A 20,652-nucleotide genomic window follows, 5' to 3' on the forward strand; every position below is an offset into this window, starting at 1 on the left:
AACTTTATTTAAATACAAAATGTGAGTGGTTGCTTAGGCATTGGTTACGACAGTGGAAGTCAGGGCAAGGAAAACAAATTGAAGAGAGAATGGAAACGGGGGGCCTGAAACTCTACTCTCCTCAACTGCTCCCAGGGGCTCTTCTGTGGCCCTAGCCCCTTGTAGGGGTACGGACAAAAGCATGGTGAGCCCCTGGATTCCTTTAACGGAATTCACTGCAGCAGCAGCATTGTAGGGTCAGGCACAGCCAACCATTTCCCCTACAGCAACCATTGGAGGGTCAAGCACAGCCAATCCTGACCACTCCACCAACCAATTTATTTAACTAATGCCTAACCGCCAGCAACCTTACAAGTTGTGACGAATTGCTACGCAGTAGGCGAAAACCAAGTGGCACCAATCAGCCAAATGGAAAAATTCCTACCAGGCCCCTGCCTCAAAGCAGGCGACCCCATGACAGGCATAGCAAAGTCAAGCGCAACCGCCTAACTAAAGGGAGGGTGGGCGGGTGATCCAAAGCTCTCAGCAAAGAAAAGCCCCCTCCCCTCTGCGGGCCCAGAATATATACCCAGTAGGCTGTCCGTCTCAATTGGCAACATGAAAATCTGCCCAGCAACCTAAATTCTCCAATCCCAGTTGTGGCCATCCAAACGATCCTGCCCCAACAGCAAGAGGAGGGTGTTTTGCCAGCCCCAACCGCAACACGTGCTCTCCATGAAGGAGAACACACTATGTTGAACAAGTTGCTGCAAGGTGTTACAATGGAGCTTCATCTTCACAACTGCCTTCACTCATGCAGTGGTGATTACTTTTTGTGGCCCTAGACCAGGGGTGCCCAAACTTTTTTCAAAGAGGGCCAGATTTGATGACGTAAACATGCATGAGCTTTTTTTGGGATTTGACCCCAATAAATAAACTGCCACAGGGGCTGGATAAAACCAGCTGGGAGCCGGATTAGGCCCCCAAAATGGACTTTGGACATGCCTGCTCTAGACTGTACAGTAAAAGAATTGTTCTTTAACAATAAGCAGTTTGACATGGACCAATACAATGCTCTGGCACTAGTGGCGTGACTTCTTCTGATGCTGAAGGGTTTGAATACAAAAGGCAGTTCTAAGCTGGGCGAGGGAGTCTTATCGTCGGCTTGCCAGATCACACTCGGCAGACTATGTTACAGAATATCATTACTTCTATTAGACTATTTAGTGACCTTACCTAAGAAACTGTGAATGGTCTCAGCTTCCTTTCTAATAAATTGATGGAGGTGAAACCTGCCTCCACTGCAGGCAATATTTGCTATGATGCAAAATCCTTTCCCTTTCCTTTTTTCTTCTCATTCCTTTCAAGATGCCCAACCACCCTACACTCCTCTTGTTCACATATGTTGCCCGCTTCTCCTAGAGTGGGAGGGGGGCAGGCCTCAGGCCTGGGGCCTCTGGGCCTTTCTATCTGGCCCTCAAAACTCTCCCCAGATCACACCCCTCACTGGCCCTGCTTCACACCTGAAGAGTTTTTGCTTGGCTGGGATGAGTCCATGAATTCTGATAATGCCTTTTGATTACCTGGAGGATGTGAGTGCATGTAGCCTAGGTTACATAGGCTTAAAAAAATCAGATTACTAGCCTATACCCTGCAACTGTCCCAGAAAAACCGGGACATCCTGTTTTTTCCTGTGAGAGCACAGCGGCCATTTTGGGCACTGCTCTGGATTCATTTTGGGATGCTTGGAAGCACTTACAGTACTCTATAAAAAAAGCAGCTTCATGCAAGCCCTATATGGTTACTCTGGAGAAAATGAAATAATTATCACTATGGATGGTTTTCAACTAAGGCTTACTAAGAAGAGACCCATTAAAATTAAGTTACCTGACTGAGTTAGGTCCATTAATTTCAACAGGTCTACTCTGAGTAAAACTTCTATGTTTATCAACAAGCAACGGCTCTCAGTCCAAAAACATGCCTGAAAGTATCTTCAAAAGCAGGCCCTAAGCTCTTTACACAATATTTTCCTTATCATCTGAGGCAGCCTTTAAAGTTATGGCTTGATTCATCTCTAGCACCCATGTGTGCATATTTCTTTAGGCTTTAGCAGGATTTCTTTAGGCTTATGGAAGACTGTGTGCTTCCTCAATGAAGGGCTCTCCCCTTTCACAGCACATATAGCTTTCTTGATGCAGCACCAAATTCACCAAGATGTCACCAAAGCAATTCCACTACTGCCTTGGTGTTTTAGTAATGAAATTAGAAGGCATAATAAAATAAAATATAATAAGTAAATAAAAATAATTAAATGTTTTCTGCTAACTCTGATCTCTTGACTCCTTGTCTTCTGCAAGCTGTTCATGTGCCACCATTAAAGTAATATTTTGCCACCACTAAATTAAGTTTCCATTCTAGTATGTTGCTCATAACAGTGAAGGGAAGGCAGGTGCTAACTGACTCATCTATCAATTACTATACAAATTGTGGACAATTGGTAAGCACTAGCCTGCAGTCAACGCAAAATCAATGAGGCTGGATAAAATGCCTTGTTTAGGCAAAAGGGGGAATGCAGAAAAGCCCCAGGTGTGAATTGCAATCATATGAACAAAATGGTTGATAATTAAATAACAGAAGAGCGCAATGATCGCTTCAAGGAATGGAAGGCTGCAATGAGGAACTCTGGATTAAGCAGATAAATGGAAAGTCTATTGAATTAGCATCCATTTGCTACCTAAATGGAGAAATACCATTGTACGTCAAGCAAAGATGCAAAAGAAAGTGGGGGAGGATTGAGGAGAGAGATAGAAGAGACAGAAATCTTTACTTTTGGGAGTAAGCAGTACAATAATACCTTGTTTTTAGCAGCTACACAAAACTATTCCACAGTGTTCTGAATGCATATGTAACATAATGGAAAGAAGCAACTCCATAGATTAATTATATTAATTAAATTCCAGAGTAATAAGTGTTCTCGTTATTCTTTCCATTGTGAAAGCAGGGTGTGGGGAGAGAATTATGCATCCTTGGCAGGATGACAAAGAGGGAGATATCAAAGGTACCGGTATTGCAAACTCACATTACAAATACACACTTCGGCACAGAAGATACCTGTAAGCGGTAAGAGTCAGCCTAATTTTGGGGTGAGGATATAACATGATTTTACAAGGCAATAGTGTAAGCATAATACATACACTGTTACATATGTAACAATATAAGCATAACACATAAACTGATAATAAGCAGTCTAGGGCAATGAGAGATTTAAGTTTGACAAAACATTTGGCCCACAAATTAATCACTAGATACTACCAAAGTTATTAAGACTGGTTGATGTTAGGGCCCCACATTACCTTTAGTTTGTTAATTTCTGTTTTAATGGTTGGATTATTAATTTTCCTTTTTATTTGTAAACCACTTTAAGCAGGCTTAAGTCAGGCTTAACAGAGGGCTTCATGGACACACTACTAGTCTGGATCAGAACCTAGTTTCCTTTATGCAATGTGGACTGTAACGTTTAAGTACTAAATCCCAATTTTAGTTAACGTCTTTTTATTGTATAGAATAGTGTAGACATTAGGGAGAAAGTTGTTCCATGATTCTTTTTTATATGCTTGAAATTATATTTCTTTCCACTATTTTTTCACTGCTTCTCTCACCCCTGAATAAGTCTTTGTTTAATTGTTCTTCATTTTCCCATGAGTTACACAACTTCTAGAACAGTGTTTCCCAAACTTGGCTCTCCAACTGTTGGACTACAACTCCCATTATCCCTAGATAGCAGGACCAGTGGTCTGGGATGATGGGAACTGTAGTCCAAACACAGCTGGAGACCCCAGTTTGTGAAACACTGCTCTAGAAACACAAAGCCTTGCATAACCAGTGAGGAAAAATTGCTTCTCCTATAATACAATGGACAAATGCATAGGGAATTTGAATTTGGTAGTAAATAGGAATGTATAAACTCATAACTGCCCTTTTTTATCATTCAAGCAGGTGGAGAGTACATGGCTGTCTAAAGAAACAAAGCCCAGGTATCATTATGTGTTTGGGTGACAAAGGGGAAAAGTAGAAAACTAATCAAATTAATATATAAAGCTATTCTATCAAAATACAAAAGGAGTTATTGCATGTTAAATATTAATGGTGAGCTCAAATATGATGTCCTCCCTTCATGTGCTGGTCATTAGAAAATATTTTCCCACAACCCTCTCACATAATAGACTTTACATTTCTTAACAACTTATCACTTAGATCAAGTTTACATGAAGCTGCAATTTGGGGACTGTCACTGCCATTGCAATGGAGCCACATTGAATTTATTGTGGCATAAGCTTTCAAATACTACTTTACCAAACCGAGACTAAGCTGAGAAGAAGTTGAGGAAGACATATCCAAGTTAATAACAAATGAACAATCATATCCTGATAGCAGATCTTCCAAGTGTCCCTATTTTCCAGGAACATCCCTGATTTAGAGAAGCCATCCCGGTTTCTGATTTGATCCCGGAATATCCTGCTTTTCCTTAGGGTATCCCTATTTTCATTGGATAAATGTTGGAAGGTATGAGCCGCCTGAAGGCAATCCTGTACAATGGTACCTCGGGTTACAGACACTTCAGGTTACAGATGCTTCAGGTTAAGCCAGAAATAGTACCTCGGGTTAAGAACTTTGCTTCAGGATGAGAACAGAAATCGCGCCGTGGCAGTGCAGCGGCAGCGGGAGGCCCCATTAGCTAAAGTGGTACCTCAGGTTAAGAACAGTTTCAGGTTAAGAACGGACCTCCAGAACGAATTAAGTTCTTAACGTGAGGTACCAATGTATAGGGAAGTTTTTTAAAAAATGTTTAATTTTTTAATTATGTTTTTTCATATGTTGGAAGCTGCCCAGAGTGGCTGGGACAACCCAGTAAAATGTGTGGGCGATAAATAGTAAAATTATAATTATAGAATGGGACATCCCTGTTTTCATCAGAGAAATGTTGGAGGGTATGTGATAGCTGGTATGCTAAACATGGTATGCTGGATCATCATCAAAGCATGGGTAATAAACCATTTATATACCTTTTGAAAAATTCTGTATCCCCAGTAAATATTAATTTGTAAGAGGTGGAAATGACTCTTTTTCGTATTTGATAAGAATTTGACTGCACTGGTACTTACCACAAACGTGTAATGCTGTGCAGACTTGGCCACAAATTCTGACTTGCACTCTCCAATGCAGAGAAGTGCAGGGCCGGAACTGATGTCAGGCTCAGCCTGTCCCATCTCACACACAATTCTGAAAATGTAAAATTCATGGTGAGTCCTACAAAAAGAAGGGAAGTTGCACCTAGCTGCGTCCCCTGCCCCATCATTTTCAACCTTGATTCTCTCATCTTCTGAATGAGCTAATGATAGAGTCTTTCTTTTCCCCCCTTTGCCATGCAGTAATTCAAAGGGGAGAAAGTCAAAATTAGTTACAGTTATTGCAAGCTGTAAACTTGAGTGCTAAGCAAAGCACAAATGGCAAATATATTAGCCTATAGAAGAGAAAGTGTGAAGTCCTTGAATTAAAAGATGAGTTCATTAACAGAATGGCTCTCATTGCAGGTCACAGTTTAATGAACAACAGGCACACATACACCAATGGGGTATGATAAACTCTGCAAGCTGACCACAAGAGAATGCTCTGATAGTGATGAGAGTATGAGGCAAGTGGAACATAACATTGGCACAATGATATAATATGCACAGATAAAACAGCTACTCTTCTCTCTCTCTCTCTCTCTCTCTCTCTCTCTCTCTCTCTCTCTCTCTCTCCACATGTTCAATCAATGCACGGAGGAGAGAATTGTGGCTCCTGGTCCCACTTTTCATACAATAGGCATTATGTACAAATAGACCCTATGCACAACTGTACATGTGATCAAGAACCATTATTATGCCCCCCCCCCAAAAAAAACAGAGATTGGGGGGATGGGGCCTAGAATATATGCAGGGATGTGGTGTGGGACCAGCCACAATGACTGACTGAATGGAGTGAATACATTGAGGGCAGTGCCAGATTTACGTATAAGCTAAACAAGCTATGGCCCTCTCCAGACTTCGGCCCTCCAGATGTTTTGGACTACAATTCCCACCATCCCTTACCACTGGTACTGTTAGCTAGGGATCATGAGAGTTGTAGGCCAAAACATCTGGAGGGCGGCAGTTTGGGGATGCCTAGCTTAGGGCCTCATTCTCTTGCCCCATTTCACTATTAATATACTTCTTCTTGTATTTCAGTTCAACAATTACTTTGATAAAATACATATTTTGTTATGTGCCAATGGCTTTAGATACCTATTAGGTCCATAAATTACCATATAGCATATATTCAACACAAAAAACAGTGACAATTTGTTGTTGACAAAGGACAGCAGGACATATAATGGGCCCCATTACCTTCAGGAGCTTAGGGCAGGCATAGGCAAACTCGGCCCTCCAGATGTTTTGGGACTACAACTCCCATCATCCCTAGCTAACACGACCAGGGATGATGGGAATTGTAGTCCCAAAACATCTGGAGGGCTGAGTTTGCCTATGCCTGGCTTGGAGCCTCATCAAACCTAAATCCGGCCCTGATTGAGGGGAAGCATAACAGACAACTAGTACATGTACGTCTCTTTCTGTCTCCTTTATATTTTCATTGCCATTATTTTGGCTGTCCATTATCAGGCTGAAACAGGATGAGATGCTCCTTAAAATAGGGCTGCTGACAAAATCTGAGCTCCTATTGGAAATGAGGGTGCGTTGGGATTCAAAGTAATGAAAAGGGGTAACCCACAGTGAAGAATGCATACCGGTAACATGTTGTGCCATACATCTGAGTGGGTGGATCTACAGATAAAGTGGGGGTGGTTATACTACCAGATACAGCCCAGATCTCTTTAGCAAACTCTGTCCATACTTCATGCTGCAACCAAGCCATATATAGATATACAGTCGTACCTCGGGTTACGACCACCTCGGTTTGCGAACAGTTCGGGTTACGAACTGCGCACCCCCGGAAGTGTTTTCGCCCCGCGCGCGCGATCGCGCGCATGCGCAAAATGGCGGCGCCCATCGCGCTCGGTTTGCGAACTATTCGGGTTACGAACTGCGATCCGAAACGGATCGCGTTCGTAACCCGAGGTATTACTGTATAATGTGTGTGTGTGTGTGTGTGTGTGTGTGTGTGTGTGTGTGTGTGAGAGAGAGAGAGAGAGAGAGAGAGAGAGAGAGAGAGAGAGAGAGACCCACTTGATTTCTTGCAACACCCAATTGCTGTACTGATGGCAATTCATTCATTCTGTGAAAGCGCAATAACAACAGCACCCTATACCATCCTACGACTTTTTGCAGCCTTAGTCAAATCTACTTCCACAAAGAAACTTAAATCAACCACAAAGGAACACTTTAGACAGAATCTTTGAAAGAGGCTTAACATTAAACACGTAAATGCTACCAAATGTGAGATCTGCTATCGCTGCATCACAGCAACACAAGCTCCTCAAAGAGTTGTTGCCCTTGGAGAATCATAGCAGCTGTCCTGTATTCCTAAATCCTTTGTATGGTCTTCTCTATCATCATCTTAATCATGGATTATGTGCGTGCCTCTCTCTTTCACTCTGATCAAAACAGAGCTTCTTCCTTCTCCAAGCTTACACATTAAACTCAGTGGGATTCATTTTGGTCACAGTATATAAACAGAATAAAAACCTACTGGAGGTAAAGAATCTCCCACAAATTCCCCTTCTTCTCAAGTATATTTGAATGCTAATTTAATTTGACTTCAATAAATAATGATTTGTGTTTTAAAACTGTATTATCAACATCATTTTTGTGTGAATTAGGTATATTAAGGACCCTTCTGTGATTGTTTAACCTCCACTTACCTTGCAACCTATCCTAAATTCACCATGTCACACCCTACAGAGCTTCTGAAATCTAGTTGCTCATGCATCTGGTAAATGAGCTGATTTAGATGAATTTACAAAAGCTTTGTGGTGGGTTAGCTGGATTGCACCCACCCCTGGTATGTCTGTCCCTCCTCCAAATTTATAGCTGCCCATGTTTAGATTGCAAATTTTTCATGGTTGTTTTCTGTATTTAATGTAGGTTAACCATCATGTGGTTGGGGCCTACACATGTTTGATTTTTCAAACATAACCCCTATGCAAACATCACATCCATCCAAGGTTGCAGGTTCGATCTCCGTATGGGACAGTGGCATATTCGTGCATTGCAGGGGGTTGAACTAGATGATCCTCAAGGTCCCTTCCAACTCTACAATTCTATGATTTCTAAGTACCCATAGACAAGAAAGGTACTTCTGGGAAAGTGCATTATATAACGCTCTTGATGAAAATATACAAACCTTGCAGTTTCTCACAGTTTTTCAAAACCCTATCCAAATTTACTCTGAAGTAAAGGTACTTCAAACATTCCATTGGTGTCAAAACCACATAAGAAAGCATTGCTCTAAATTTTGCTACCTTTGGTGTCTCTGAAAAAACACAACTTGTGTTTTCCATGGAGATTCCATTCCTTTTAGCAGCCATTAGTTAAAGCTACCTTTTGATTCTTCTATTTCAAAGGCAGAATTTATACCTTTGAATAATAATGCACAGTTATGAAACCCACAGGCAAGTAAGAAATTAAAGATGGGATATTAATTGCTATGGTCAACCTAATCCGAAATAGAAATCCTAATCCAGGCCAAAACTACAGGTATCATGTTTAAAAAACGATGCTCTTAGAAGAGCTATAGGGAGCTGATTACTAGGTTAAGTGGCCCTTTAACCAATATTAACCTAATTGCCGGCTGATAGATAGCATGCCTAGAACATGGCAAATCATTACAGTCTCAGGATTCATTCTGCCCACAGAACCCTTAAGAGTGCCCTTTTATCTGGATTCCTATTGAAAAGGCAGCCAACACTTGCTGTTATCTGCCCAGGATAAATGTTTTAATGATGTTAACAATCTTTGAAAGCTTGAGAGCTCTAATTAGAATTGCGATTATAAAATCAGGGTTTCATGCCACCATCAAAAGAGGATAATTTCAATAATCCCCCATCCCTTCTCCTAAAAATAAAACAGAATATTACAGTTTATAACGTGTAACGGCTGTGCAAACCCATTCCTACTACAGCTTATGATGGCATTAGTACATGGCCTCAAGCTATTACTGTAATAATAATGTTACTTTGCTCTTCTATAGAATCTTTTATCCCAGGATCTAAAGGTACTTTTCAAGCACTAGGCCACCCACGCCACCACAGGCAAGAACAATAGATAAATATAGCTATGCTGATTTTCGGGAGGAGGCAACTAAGGCACTTAGTAATTTAGTGATTTGCCCAAGGTGTGTTAGAGCTAGGAGCAGAATCTCCTGGTGCAACCATTTGAATGCACTGCCTTCACCAAAGCAGGAATGAATTTTTTTTGTCTTGCACTGTACAGCATTTGCTAACACTGTCAAATCCATTGCTTCCACCCACATCACTTTAATCTTCAGGGAGCCATCAGAGAACAAGACTAAGAAGGTCTCCTCTGCCCACCCCCTTCATATATCCTACAATCATTAGCATCTACTTTAATACAGAATTGTTGCAGCATAAAGTTCCTTCTCTTGAGCTGCAGCTTTGTCAGTGGGAAATTACATTTAAATGTTTCCATGTATTTTTCAAAAGGCAGCAACTCCCAGTAAATAGAAATCTTGCAGAGCAGAGTGAGAGCTAAACGTTCCTCCCAGAAATGCTACTTTTCTATTTGCAGCAGGATATGCAGAGAAACAATAAAAAGGCATCTCCTACCTGCAGTCAAAAGTGGTGCAGTCTACTCTACTACCTCATCCTGCTTTATACGTAGGCCAGGTGTTAAATATTAACAGGAGTTCATTCCAAAGTATGAACAGTGATAGCAGTAGCCTATAGGGAGCAAGATTGTCTGAAGAATCTTCCTAAACCTCATGGAACTTGATTACTCAAAGGAGAAGTCAAGCTGAGAATATTACCCTGTGCTTTGCTCTATGCCTTTACCAAGAAAGAGCTTTATATTGCTTAGTAAAGGTAAAGGGACCCCTGACCATTTGGTCCAGTCGCAGATAACTCTGGTGTTGTGGCGCTCATCTCGCTTTATTGGCCGAGGGAGCCGGTGTACAACTACTGGGTCATGTGGCCAGCATGACTAAGCCACTTCTAGCAAACCAGAGCAGCACACGGAAACGCCGTTTACCTTCCCACTGGAGATAACCTATTTATCTACTTTGACGTGCTTTCAAACTTTTAGGTTGGCAGAAGCAGGGACCGAGCAACGGGAGCTCACCCCGTCGTGGGGATTCGAACTGCCGACCTTCTGATCGGCAGGCCGTAGGCTCTGTGGTTTAACCCACAGCACCACCCACGTCCCATATCTTGCTTAGTAGTTCTGTACTATTATTAATTTCCATAAGGGTATCCATGTTAGTCGCAGAAAAAACAACAAAAAGCCACGTGGCAGAGACTAACAAATAACAAATAAACTTTCATGGACTACATTCCACTTGAGACATGGAAAGTTATCCTAAGTTACAGGAAAATATAAACGTTTAGGGACAGGAGTGGGATTGTAAACAGTGAGATTAGAAAGAAATTAAATGCAGAAAGTACAGATCAGAGGTCAGCAACCTTTTTCAGCCATGGGCCGGTCCACCATCCCTCAGACCATGTTGTGGGCCGGACTATATTTTGAAGGAAAAAAAGGGACGAATTCCTATGCCCCACAAATAACCCAGAGATGCATTTTAAATAAAAGCACACATTATACTCATGTAAAAACATGCTGATTCCAGGACCGTCTGCGGGCCGGATTGAGAAGGCGATTGGGCCGCATCCGGCCCATGGGCCTTAGGTTGGCTACCTCTGGTACAGATGAAGACAATTATGTTACTGTATTAAGAATGGCTATTCACATGAAGAGGACTTTCTGTAACTGACCTTAAAGTTACAATCCTGAACAATGGAACATCAAACGGAGACTTGTCATGTGAAACTGCCAAATTACAATGCATCAAGATGTTCAATACTATCACCTGTGGACTTGAATGGTGACAAAGGTAGGATGTTGTTTTAAAAATCACACATGTGTCAATTGGATTGCCAATGCCTGTTATCAACAACTGTTTTTGTGTGAATGGCCACAAATGTGAACAATTAGCATTATCTGAATTTTTCTGCATTTTGTTCCTTCTGACCTCAGTGTTTACATACAAATGCCCAAACATGTGTGCATATTTCTGTAATTTAGGGTATTATGTCACATATCTGATGAAGCAGACTGTGTCCATGAAGGTTATGCCATAATAAATGTGTCTGTTTAAAAGGTGCCACTGTATTCTTCCTTGTTGTTCTTTGCTGCCACAGACTGCCCCTCTGGAAATTCTTAAAGCTTCTAGTCAGTGGGTGAAAACAATGCTTAATATATTCTTTCTTACCTTATGCTGCATGGATGAGCACTTACTGACATGCTCCTCCTTTCAGTATACTGACTCCCCCCCCCATAGGAAACTCCACAAAAACAAACAAATAAGCAGCTAACACGAGGACATGTGTCACTGGGAAAGGGTTGTTTGCCCATCCTTTGTTACATGCCTATTTTCTAATTTTCAGCTGACATTTTTCTTAGTGAAATAAATGAATTGACTCCAGCAGAGGCCTATTCGGATTAAACTGCTGTCACTGCCTCACACGCTTAACAAATGGCTGCCTGCATCCGGCAGCACGGCAGGACGCATTCCAATTGGAACCGGGAGGAGGCTGAGTGCAAACTACAAGGTGCTCATCAGGAAAGTTGCTTAGCAAAGCAGGAGCCCAGGCTTGGAAGGAATCAAAATGCTTAATAAAAGTTTTAAAGGGTTGTTTAATCCACAAGATAAAAAAGAAAGAAAATCCAGCCTCTCGGTTCTTAGTTGGTGCAAGACAGCCTAGATTTCTGGAGTGCTGCTGATTTATACTCGCCTAGAATCTGGCCTGACAGGTATGGGCCTTTCCTTTGTGCTGTGCTGTGGAACGCAAAAGGAGGAAATGACAGGAATATAGAACTGTGTGAGGTGTTGTGTGGGAAGGTGACCCCAGAAATCATCTCAGCACCAAGGCAGGGTTAATTAAGCATAAACTATTAACTGGAGTTGTTGCCCCCCTCACCGCCACACACAATATGCTGTTTAGGTCATGTTGGCCTTAAGAAAAGCAGTATGGTTTTGCATCAGAATGTCTAGGAGAAATCTATTTGCACCCTGAGAAAAAGCCTCAAAATGCACGTGCATGAAGGTTTTGAAACAGGACCCCTTCCTAACAACAACAACAACAACAACAACAACAATAATAATTTCCCCAGCCACTCTGGGCGGCTCGCAACCAAATATTAAAATATAACCATGATTCCTTCGCCTGCACGCTGTTGGCATGCAGAGTTTTATATGCAGAAACAGAAGTTAACTTTTGTTAAGATAACTTTTACTTGGAGGACATCTTTAGTTGAAATGTATTCACACTGAGACTTTGTATAAAATATGAAAGCTTATTAAAGGAAGCACATTCCTGATAGGAGTTATGTTGTCCTATATAGTTGGAGAAGTCATGCTTACCCCTTTGTTCACAGAAGGTGGACTTGGAATGAGGTGGTGGTGGAGAGTCTAATAATTTCAACCTGGTGAAAAATGTCACTTAACTTCACAATTACTGCCCTCCCTTCCACACAGGTGGGCGGGGTTTGCGGCACCAAGCAGGGCTTACATGGGCGGGTGCCACCCCCGGCTTAGGTTGGCTTTTGATCCGCCCCAGGCCAGGTAGGACAATGGCCAGCTGGGGGTGGGGTTAAGGCCAGAGAAAAGAGGCTGAGCCTTTTGGCCAGGCCTCACTTGGTCTTTCTTCCTTCCAGGATCACCCACCCACCCTTCCTTAAATTAATAATGTCTTCTCTCCAAATATTTCGTCTTAGGTCAGCGGTCATCAAGTTAACAATTCTTTCCTTGCAGATTAATATTTTGCGTTCCAGGTCAGCGGGCACTGTTGCGGTCATAAGATGGTTGCTGTATTCAGAACCGGGAAGGAATTTCCCTGCATTGGCAGGTTTCGCCTTCCCCACAACATTTCGTCACAACTTTGGCGGTTTTAGGCCTTGGCAAGGTATCCTTTAGTCTATCATCAGGTTGCATTCATTAGTCTATCATCAGGTTTGCAGGGCCCGTTAAAGGGCAAAACCCGGGAGTCCCTGGCCCTAGAGCAGCGGTATGTAGGTCAAACTCCCAGGCCGAGGTTAGTGGAAGGGCAGGCTGTGTAAGTGTGCGCTTTACAGTCCCCTCCCACTGTACCTCATCAGCCTGCATATCCTCAACCAGACGGGCTGAGAGGGTTACCTGCCAAGGCCCATGCCAAGTTTCCCACTTCTCAAGCTCAAGTTCTGAAGCTAAAGTTGTGGCGAATTTGAACCCATACTCTGGTCTCTTTCTTTGGGAAAGGGGTAGGCACCACAGATAGGGTTTAGCACTTGTGCCCGCAATAGCCATGTCTTATTGCTGAGGCACTTAACATAATGAGATGTTCACATTCACCACCCCCTCACCCCCACATGGTCACAAGAGAAAAGTACAAAAGTGCTACTGGGGTGAATTACACCCCATATGAATTCAAATGGAGAAGTCATTAAAGACACCAGATACTACCGTACATATTTCTATGAAGAGCGCAGGTTGGTACTTTCCCCTGGGTTATAAACAATAATCCTGAATACAATTTCATATTTTCCATTACAGTGGAGTAATTGCCAAATACATCTTTAAACCCCCCCCCACCAACCCACAACTTGTGATTTAACTGGGGTCTATTTGATCCCAATATATGAGAAGTAAAGTGCTTTTTTACACATGTAAGAGGGTTACATTGGGTCCTGCACATTACATTACTATTACATTTATTACAATCCTAAACCAGTGAATGTCACAGCTTATACACTTTCCCCGCTAATGGCTCACCCAGACTTATAGGTTTATCCTCTTCAGATAACCAATTAGGATTCCAACTTTTAAAAATAATCACCTGCCATGTTGTTCCTCCTAGCATAATTATATTCAGTTGTACTTTCCCCCTTTGTTGCAAGGGGTAACAGCATTTATGCTAAATGCTGTAAGCGTTTTTTAGCTCGCATAAAGGTTCAGGTGGCGCCACGTCAACTCACTGTTCAGCAATAATGTACTGCTCCTCCAATGGAGTACATTCCACACCAGCCACTTGTACATTGTGGGCGATCTCGGAGAAATCCAGGCCCAGGTTAACACCACGAATTGTAACTCGGGTTCCTCCCTCTGGTGGGCCCGACACTGTTAGGATCTGGTGAGGGAAGCAGAGCAGGGGATAAACAATGAAAACAAACTATATGTCACAGAAAGCCAAAAGCTGTATGGCCACACAAAAAAGGATTGGAGCTGCATGTGTTTGTGTAGAAAGCCTAGATTTATAAAACAAAACAAAAACAAAAAAAACCCCAACATCTATTGTGAATACTGTTTCAACAACTTTGAGCATACTACAGTATTTCTAGACCCCAGTGACCCATCTAGAAAATGGAGCATAAGGTGGCTAAAGTAATGTATGAAACCAGAGTGCAGGGGTTGGGGAAATCAATTAGTCATTAATTATCCCTGTCAATATAATTTCGTTAGTTTGTGGTACACAAACCACCATCTTCTTAGGATTATGAAATCTGTTTTTGTTTTTTTTAATGATGCTAAATATTCAAAAAATTATCTCCCCACCACAATAGCTTTGGTGTGGTATACCAGAAAGCTTAGTGAGGGGAAGAAAAAGGTTATAGACCAGGTATCATTATGCAGGTAAAAACAATTCTCCCTCCTCTCACCCCCACCCAGAATAATGCACCCCCTGTTTTGTATGGATAAAATCACTGTTAAAAAGGTGCATGAAATTGCCTTTTAAGATTTGGACAAATGTAAAGGAGGATCACTGCAGGGAGATTAGTGCCTATTTAATGAGTTACTAAGCAAAGATACATGGAAATGAAGCATTAACTGGAACAGAATATTCAGTGAAGTGTAAATTGTTCAAGACATCTGCAGTGTTTCCAGGTATGAGTAATGAGGAAATCTGCCCATCTGAATATACTCGGTGAACATTACAGTAGCAGAAACAACTTAATGGCCTGTGACTGTGAAAAGTCTAAATACACAGCTGACTTATACTGTACTTTTATTAGGACCAATGTAAATGCCACAAAATGGTGAGCAAACACTCAAGTTCTCTGGAGCTCTTCATTGGGCTAACATTAAGCAAAATAGAGGGAACAGGGAGGAGAGCTGGCTTGGTGTTGAAGCCTAGCCTACATTTAGCCTTAAAGCAGATTGTAAGAGACTGACTGCACAATCTAAACCTTGGGATTGTGAGAATTTGGATGTGGTTGATCTTGGGCTCTTCCAACTGGGTCTCAACTAGTGTAAGCCCCTCATCCCAGCTCAGCAGCAATTCAGCTGGTTGAGCCAGGGTTGTCCCCCCAAAAGAGGAAAGGTGGTGGTGGTGGGGACAGGGCAAGGAGAGACTTACACCTCTTTGAAACCCCTTGGCAGCTTCCTCACATGACCTAGCAGCGCAACGTTGGCTTTCTATAGCTAGGATTGCTCTGTTAATTGGATTATATGCTGCAGGCATATATCCAGGCAGGCATTACTAAGGGCTTTTGGGTCAAAGAAGCAAATAATGGTTGACTCCCCATTTTGAAAATGTAAAATCTAGCAGTTACCCAAATTTGTCTCCAGTTCTAAGCAAAACACACAGATTCCTTGTGAAGGGAAATAAAGGGGAAAATGTTCACCTTACCAAAAATAAAGATTAATTTTAGCTTGTGTACTAGATAAAAAGTCCATAAAAGTAAAATTAGGTGGCATTAGCTAGTGGTTTGGGGGTGTAGAACCCTGAAAAGTTAAAGCGAAATTTTTGTTTGTCCTTTAAGGTATTTCCTAATTGTAGAATTAGATCCCCTCCCCCCAACAGACCAGTTTGAATCTCTCTACTTTGTGTGTATCTTTGAGAACCCTGAATTGCATTGGTCAAAAGTAGGATCCTAAAACTGATTATTTAGGCCAATTTATTTATGTAAAAGTTAGTGGATCTCCAGTCAGTTCATCAATGGAAAATAAATTCTATGTATGTTATACTATAATTCCCTGATAATAATATATTCACCTAATAAGAGATAATAAGACTAACAAAAATTGAGGTGTCATTCCCAAACTCCAAATATATATAATGCTAACTCACAAAGCAAAGGACTAACATCTTACAGCCCTTTATTGACATCTAGTTCCTAGTATATTATGCTTTTATAGTGCTTCTAACTCTTGTGATATAGTTCCACATTTGAATTTTCTCCCACATTTGTAGAGGTGATAAAGTTATTTTATTAAGAAGGGAAAACTGAGATTCTCACATTTTCAGCATGTAGTATTTTAAAAAAAAACCCGAAAAACTGAACAGACTTCCAGAAATTTCTATAATTTTCCACTGCCTCTACTGCTTGGCAAATTTTGTGGCTGTCATGTTGTGAACTAAGAACAGGCCAGATTTTGAGGCACTTTCTGCAAATAGTTGGGCTTCCTTTTGCAAAGGAGTGTGAAAAATCACCCCAAAAGTTAAGCGTGTTTCACTCTGATGCATGTGTGGTGCTTATTTGTTTTACAAATGGACCATAAAACAGACTATAGCTAACCCCCTCTAGCACAGAATTTGGTATCATCTTAGGATACATCTGCAGCACTCGTGTGCCTGTCTTGTTAAGTTGTATGTGTGTGTGTGTGTGTGTGTGTGTGAGAGAGAGAGAGAGAGAGAGAGAGAGAGAGAGAGAATCTTTATTCCTTCCAGAGCATCATGTATTTGTCCAGTGCAGCACTACTGTATATTCAAGAAGCAATAATTTCCGCCCTCCCTTCCCCACAGGTGGGCAGGGTTTGCAGCACCGAGCGGGGCTTACCTGGGTGGGTGCCTCCCACCGGCTCAGGTTGGCCTTTGACCTGCCCCTGGCCAGGTAGGACAATGGATAGCCGGCCGGGGGTGGGGCTGAGGCAAAAAGAAAAGAGGCTGAGCCTTTCGGCCAGGCGTCACTTGGATTGATTAGCACATGTGCCCACAAACACACATGTGATATGAGGAAGAGAAGACCCAGTAAATATAAGATTATTACTTCTCTCTGTCTCTCTAATGCCATCTATCTGCATGGTGCTGTATAGAGCAGGATAGGCAAAAAAGAAAAAAAATGCAGATCTCTGCCCAAAGGAGGTTACAATAAATTTTAACAGCAGGGGAGATAAGAGAGAGGGAAAGGAAGGGAGGAAATGAGAAAGCAAGAGCTTTCCATATGATCTCATGCAGCAACTGTGAAGGTAGAAACTTAAGAATTAAGATGTTATTTTACTCTGTTGTACTTTATATGGCTATGTAATATATAATATGACCCCGCACCAACAGACCGTAACTCCAGTATAAGTTTAAACATAATAATTCAACAGCTGTGCCAATTGCCACCTGTTTTTGGCACAGCTGTGGGAGACCAGATGTGAAAGTTAAATTCATACCAATGTGAGATATTCACAACATATCCTTAGAAAGTGTCACTAGCAATCCAATCATTCCTTTTAGCCTTTGTTGTTGCATTTCCTCTTGCAATTTTCACATGCGCTCTAAACACTGCAAACCCACTAATTCTGTCTGGCTAAGAAGACTGTGTCGTTTACGGTAATCACTCCTAGCCCAGCATCTACATCTCAGCTTCTGAATCATGCCCTGACAACCTACAGGCGTGGGAGGCAACCTCCGTACCTACTATGGTGGAACACAAGAAAGCTGGTGGGAGGCTACAGCTGGTTGTTAGTGGCAGAAATGTCTGCTGGGAGGTTTAGGACTGGCTTTTTATAGACTTTTATAAAAGCTACTAACCTTAAAAGGCTTGACAGTTACTTTGGAGAACTTCATTAAGCTCCGCTTTGGACGGGCACTGAATGTTAAATACCACATTTTATTAGGGAGCAAAGCATTCACACCTCCTTAAATGTCTTTTTGAAATACTAAAAGGGGGAGTTTACTTCATGACCTGTCTATTTATAGTACACCTCTGCCACAAGCACTTCAGCTCCTAGTCTAGGAAAAGGTACCCTCTACAACAGGGGTGGGTGGACCACAGCCATGTCAGATTCACTAGGACCATAAGTTCTCCCCAGCAGAGCCAGATGTAAAGGATATATAGTCAGCCTTAAACATCAGGTTGTCTCTAAGCACATTCTGAGCTGAAGAAATTGCTTTCGGTTCCAGAACTGAACAGAGTGCAGGTGTCTAATTTAGGTGGGGAAAGTCAATTTGTTGTTCCTGTTGATAAAACAATTGGGAGTCAGGAACCCTGATCTACTGCAAAGCACCCAGAGATTTACCACCTTCTGCCCACCACTGATCTACAACCACCAACCATCTCCAGTACATTGTTTCCTAAACTTTAGTGCACTGTGCTCAAATTATAACCTGAGTTCCACTGTGTACTCACTCTCCACTCCCACTACAAGTTGGTCTTCTAGCTTACATATGAGTGCCATGGGCTACATACAGCCTTTGGCTAACTTCTGTGAGGTATGCAGGACCTCTTCCCACTGCTTAGCTCTAGGAACAGTGGAGAGGTGCTCCTATGGCAACACTCGTCAGCTGTTCCTATCACACCATGTGCTTTCTCCCTCTTGCTGTCTACCTGATTGTTGCTGGGAATAACTGAGGAGTGTTGTGATGGGATCTAGACACTCCCAATGACTTCTCTTAATGCAAGCCTTCCTCACTCATTTCTTGCCCTCAATCAAATCACAGCCAAATCACATTTTTCTCACCTCACTTCTGCTCCTTTATTCGACAAGTCTAAAATCATATTATTTTAATGCAAAACACATCCCGTGATATAGTTGACTGTGCAGGTACCATTCTGTATAGGGCAGCATTGTGTTATAAAAAACACTCCTTTCTTTCTCTTGCCTCTGCTTTAGTTCCCATCCTCCCCTCTGCATTCAGCCCTGGGACTAAAAGCTTTAATCTCTTCACTGTGTAGCGTCTGTTACACTCCCGCTTTCTGTAACTAGCACTCTGCAGTGTGTCTTGTATCATTTTCCTTTGCAAAGCATCATGTGTCTACAAAGGACACAATACAAAAATCAAATTGCATTATATTATACGAAGCACCGTTGAAGGCCTGCTGCTGCTAATGTTTACAAGTCACCCGTACACTATGGTTCACGATTCTTGACAGTTCTTTCCCTTACAACCGTATGCTATTTTAAAAACGCATTTGCTGCAGCATTTGCATCACAAACTGAGGTGCTTTGCCCCTCCCATAAAAATCAAAAGCTTACTTACCGTATATATATATTTTTAGATGCTGGTAACGTTTCTTATCTGACTTGAGTCAACAAAACCTTACCACAATGTCAAACAACGCAGTGTGGCTTTTCTGTTTTCCAAATGTTTTGACCTGGAAAATACCCGAACCAGACTTCCCATTCGACCTAGATTTTAGAGGCCGCTAATTGAACAGTTTTGAAGGAACTGTGTCACAATGCAGCCGCGGGGTTAGAACAGATGCATTCAATTAATTACAGCTGGGGAAATTCAGTAATAATCACAGAAGGCAGCAAATACTTAAAGGGTCCAGTTATATAGACCTCTCTAGACATAACAGGACCAGGCCAAAGTCCAGCCAGCTGCCATGTCTCTGGTATCCAAACCAGAAGCATTTTTATAAAGAAAAAGAGTAGCCTTTGGATCCTATTTGTATGTAGATTCAAGGTAAATTATATGAGTTGGGGCCAACTTCAGGTTTCTTTTGGCATTACCATGTTGACATAAAACCAGCCACACGGTTGCCATCCTTTTACTATAATCCTCTAGCTATAATATTCATTAATTAATTTCATTTATTTATATTTTACCTTTCAGGATACAAATCCTTCCAAGGAACACCAAACTACAGCTCTAAAAAACCCCAATAAGTAAGATCAATATATAAAAAGTCATAAGGATCCTTCTCGCTGGGCAGATGGTTGCAGAACGGCCCTGTGGTTTGGGAAATGGAAAGTCCAATTGAAGCAGGCTCTGAGGTGGTCTTTGCCTGTTCTTTCTCTCTGAAATCCTTCCCACAGGACAATTGGTAAGATGGGGTGGGAGAGCAGCAGGCTCTGAGGTGATCTTTGTGACATGGTTATGGCCTACTCACAGCTTCTCTCTTCAAAAACTGACAGTTTGTTCAGCTTCCATTCCCTAGAGGCAAAAAGACCATGTAGCTCTTTCTAAGTCCCAATATACAAGCTGGTTTTCTGAGAAATTGAGCAATTCCTGCAGTAGTTAACACCCTGACAATTGCACCTTCCAACTTCTAAAAGGCGAGAACAGCACATTTCCATCTGACAGGTGGCTCTGTCCAGCCAATCCATCAGAACCCAACTTGAGTCAAGAGGCCTTAAGAACAAAATGTTGCCAACATTTCTTTGCCCCTTTCCCTCCAAAATGATGCACTGCTTTTGAGGACAAACCTAAATTTGTGTAGGCGTACCTTTCATAGGCTTAACTAGTTTTGTAAAATGTCATTTTTATTTTCTTAA

The 20,652-nt window shown here is 41.9% G+C and overlaps 1 protein-coding gene across 2 annotated transcripts in view; it reads right to left on the reverse strand.

The window, feature by feature from the left end:
* The window catches only part of PLXNA2 (plexin A2), a 399,133-nt gene that overhangs the window by 84,383 nt on the left and 294,098 nt on the right, over window positions 1–20,652 (reverse strand). For both annotated transcript variants that reach the window (XM_060277140.2, XM_035123148.3), the window contains exons 13-14: window positions 14,199–14,350; window positions 5,142–5,259 (exon numbers count right to left, since the gene is read on the reverse strand). In XM_060277140.2, the coding sequence (XP_060133123.1) occupies window positions 5,142–5,259; window positions 14,199–14,350 (270 nt within the window). The remainder of the gene's footprint in view (window positions 1–5,141; window positions 5,260–14,198; window positions 14,351–20,652) is intronic.

This window comes from Zootoca vivipara, chromosome 7 (assembly GCF_965207765.1).
Source record: "Zootoca vivipara chromosome 7, rZooViv2.hap1.1, whole genome shotgun sequence".
Classification (NCBI taxonomy): Eukaryota; Metazoa; Chordata; class Lepidosauria; order Squamata; family Lacertidae; genus Zootoca; species Zootoca vivipara.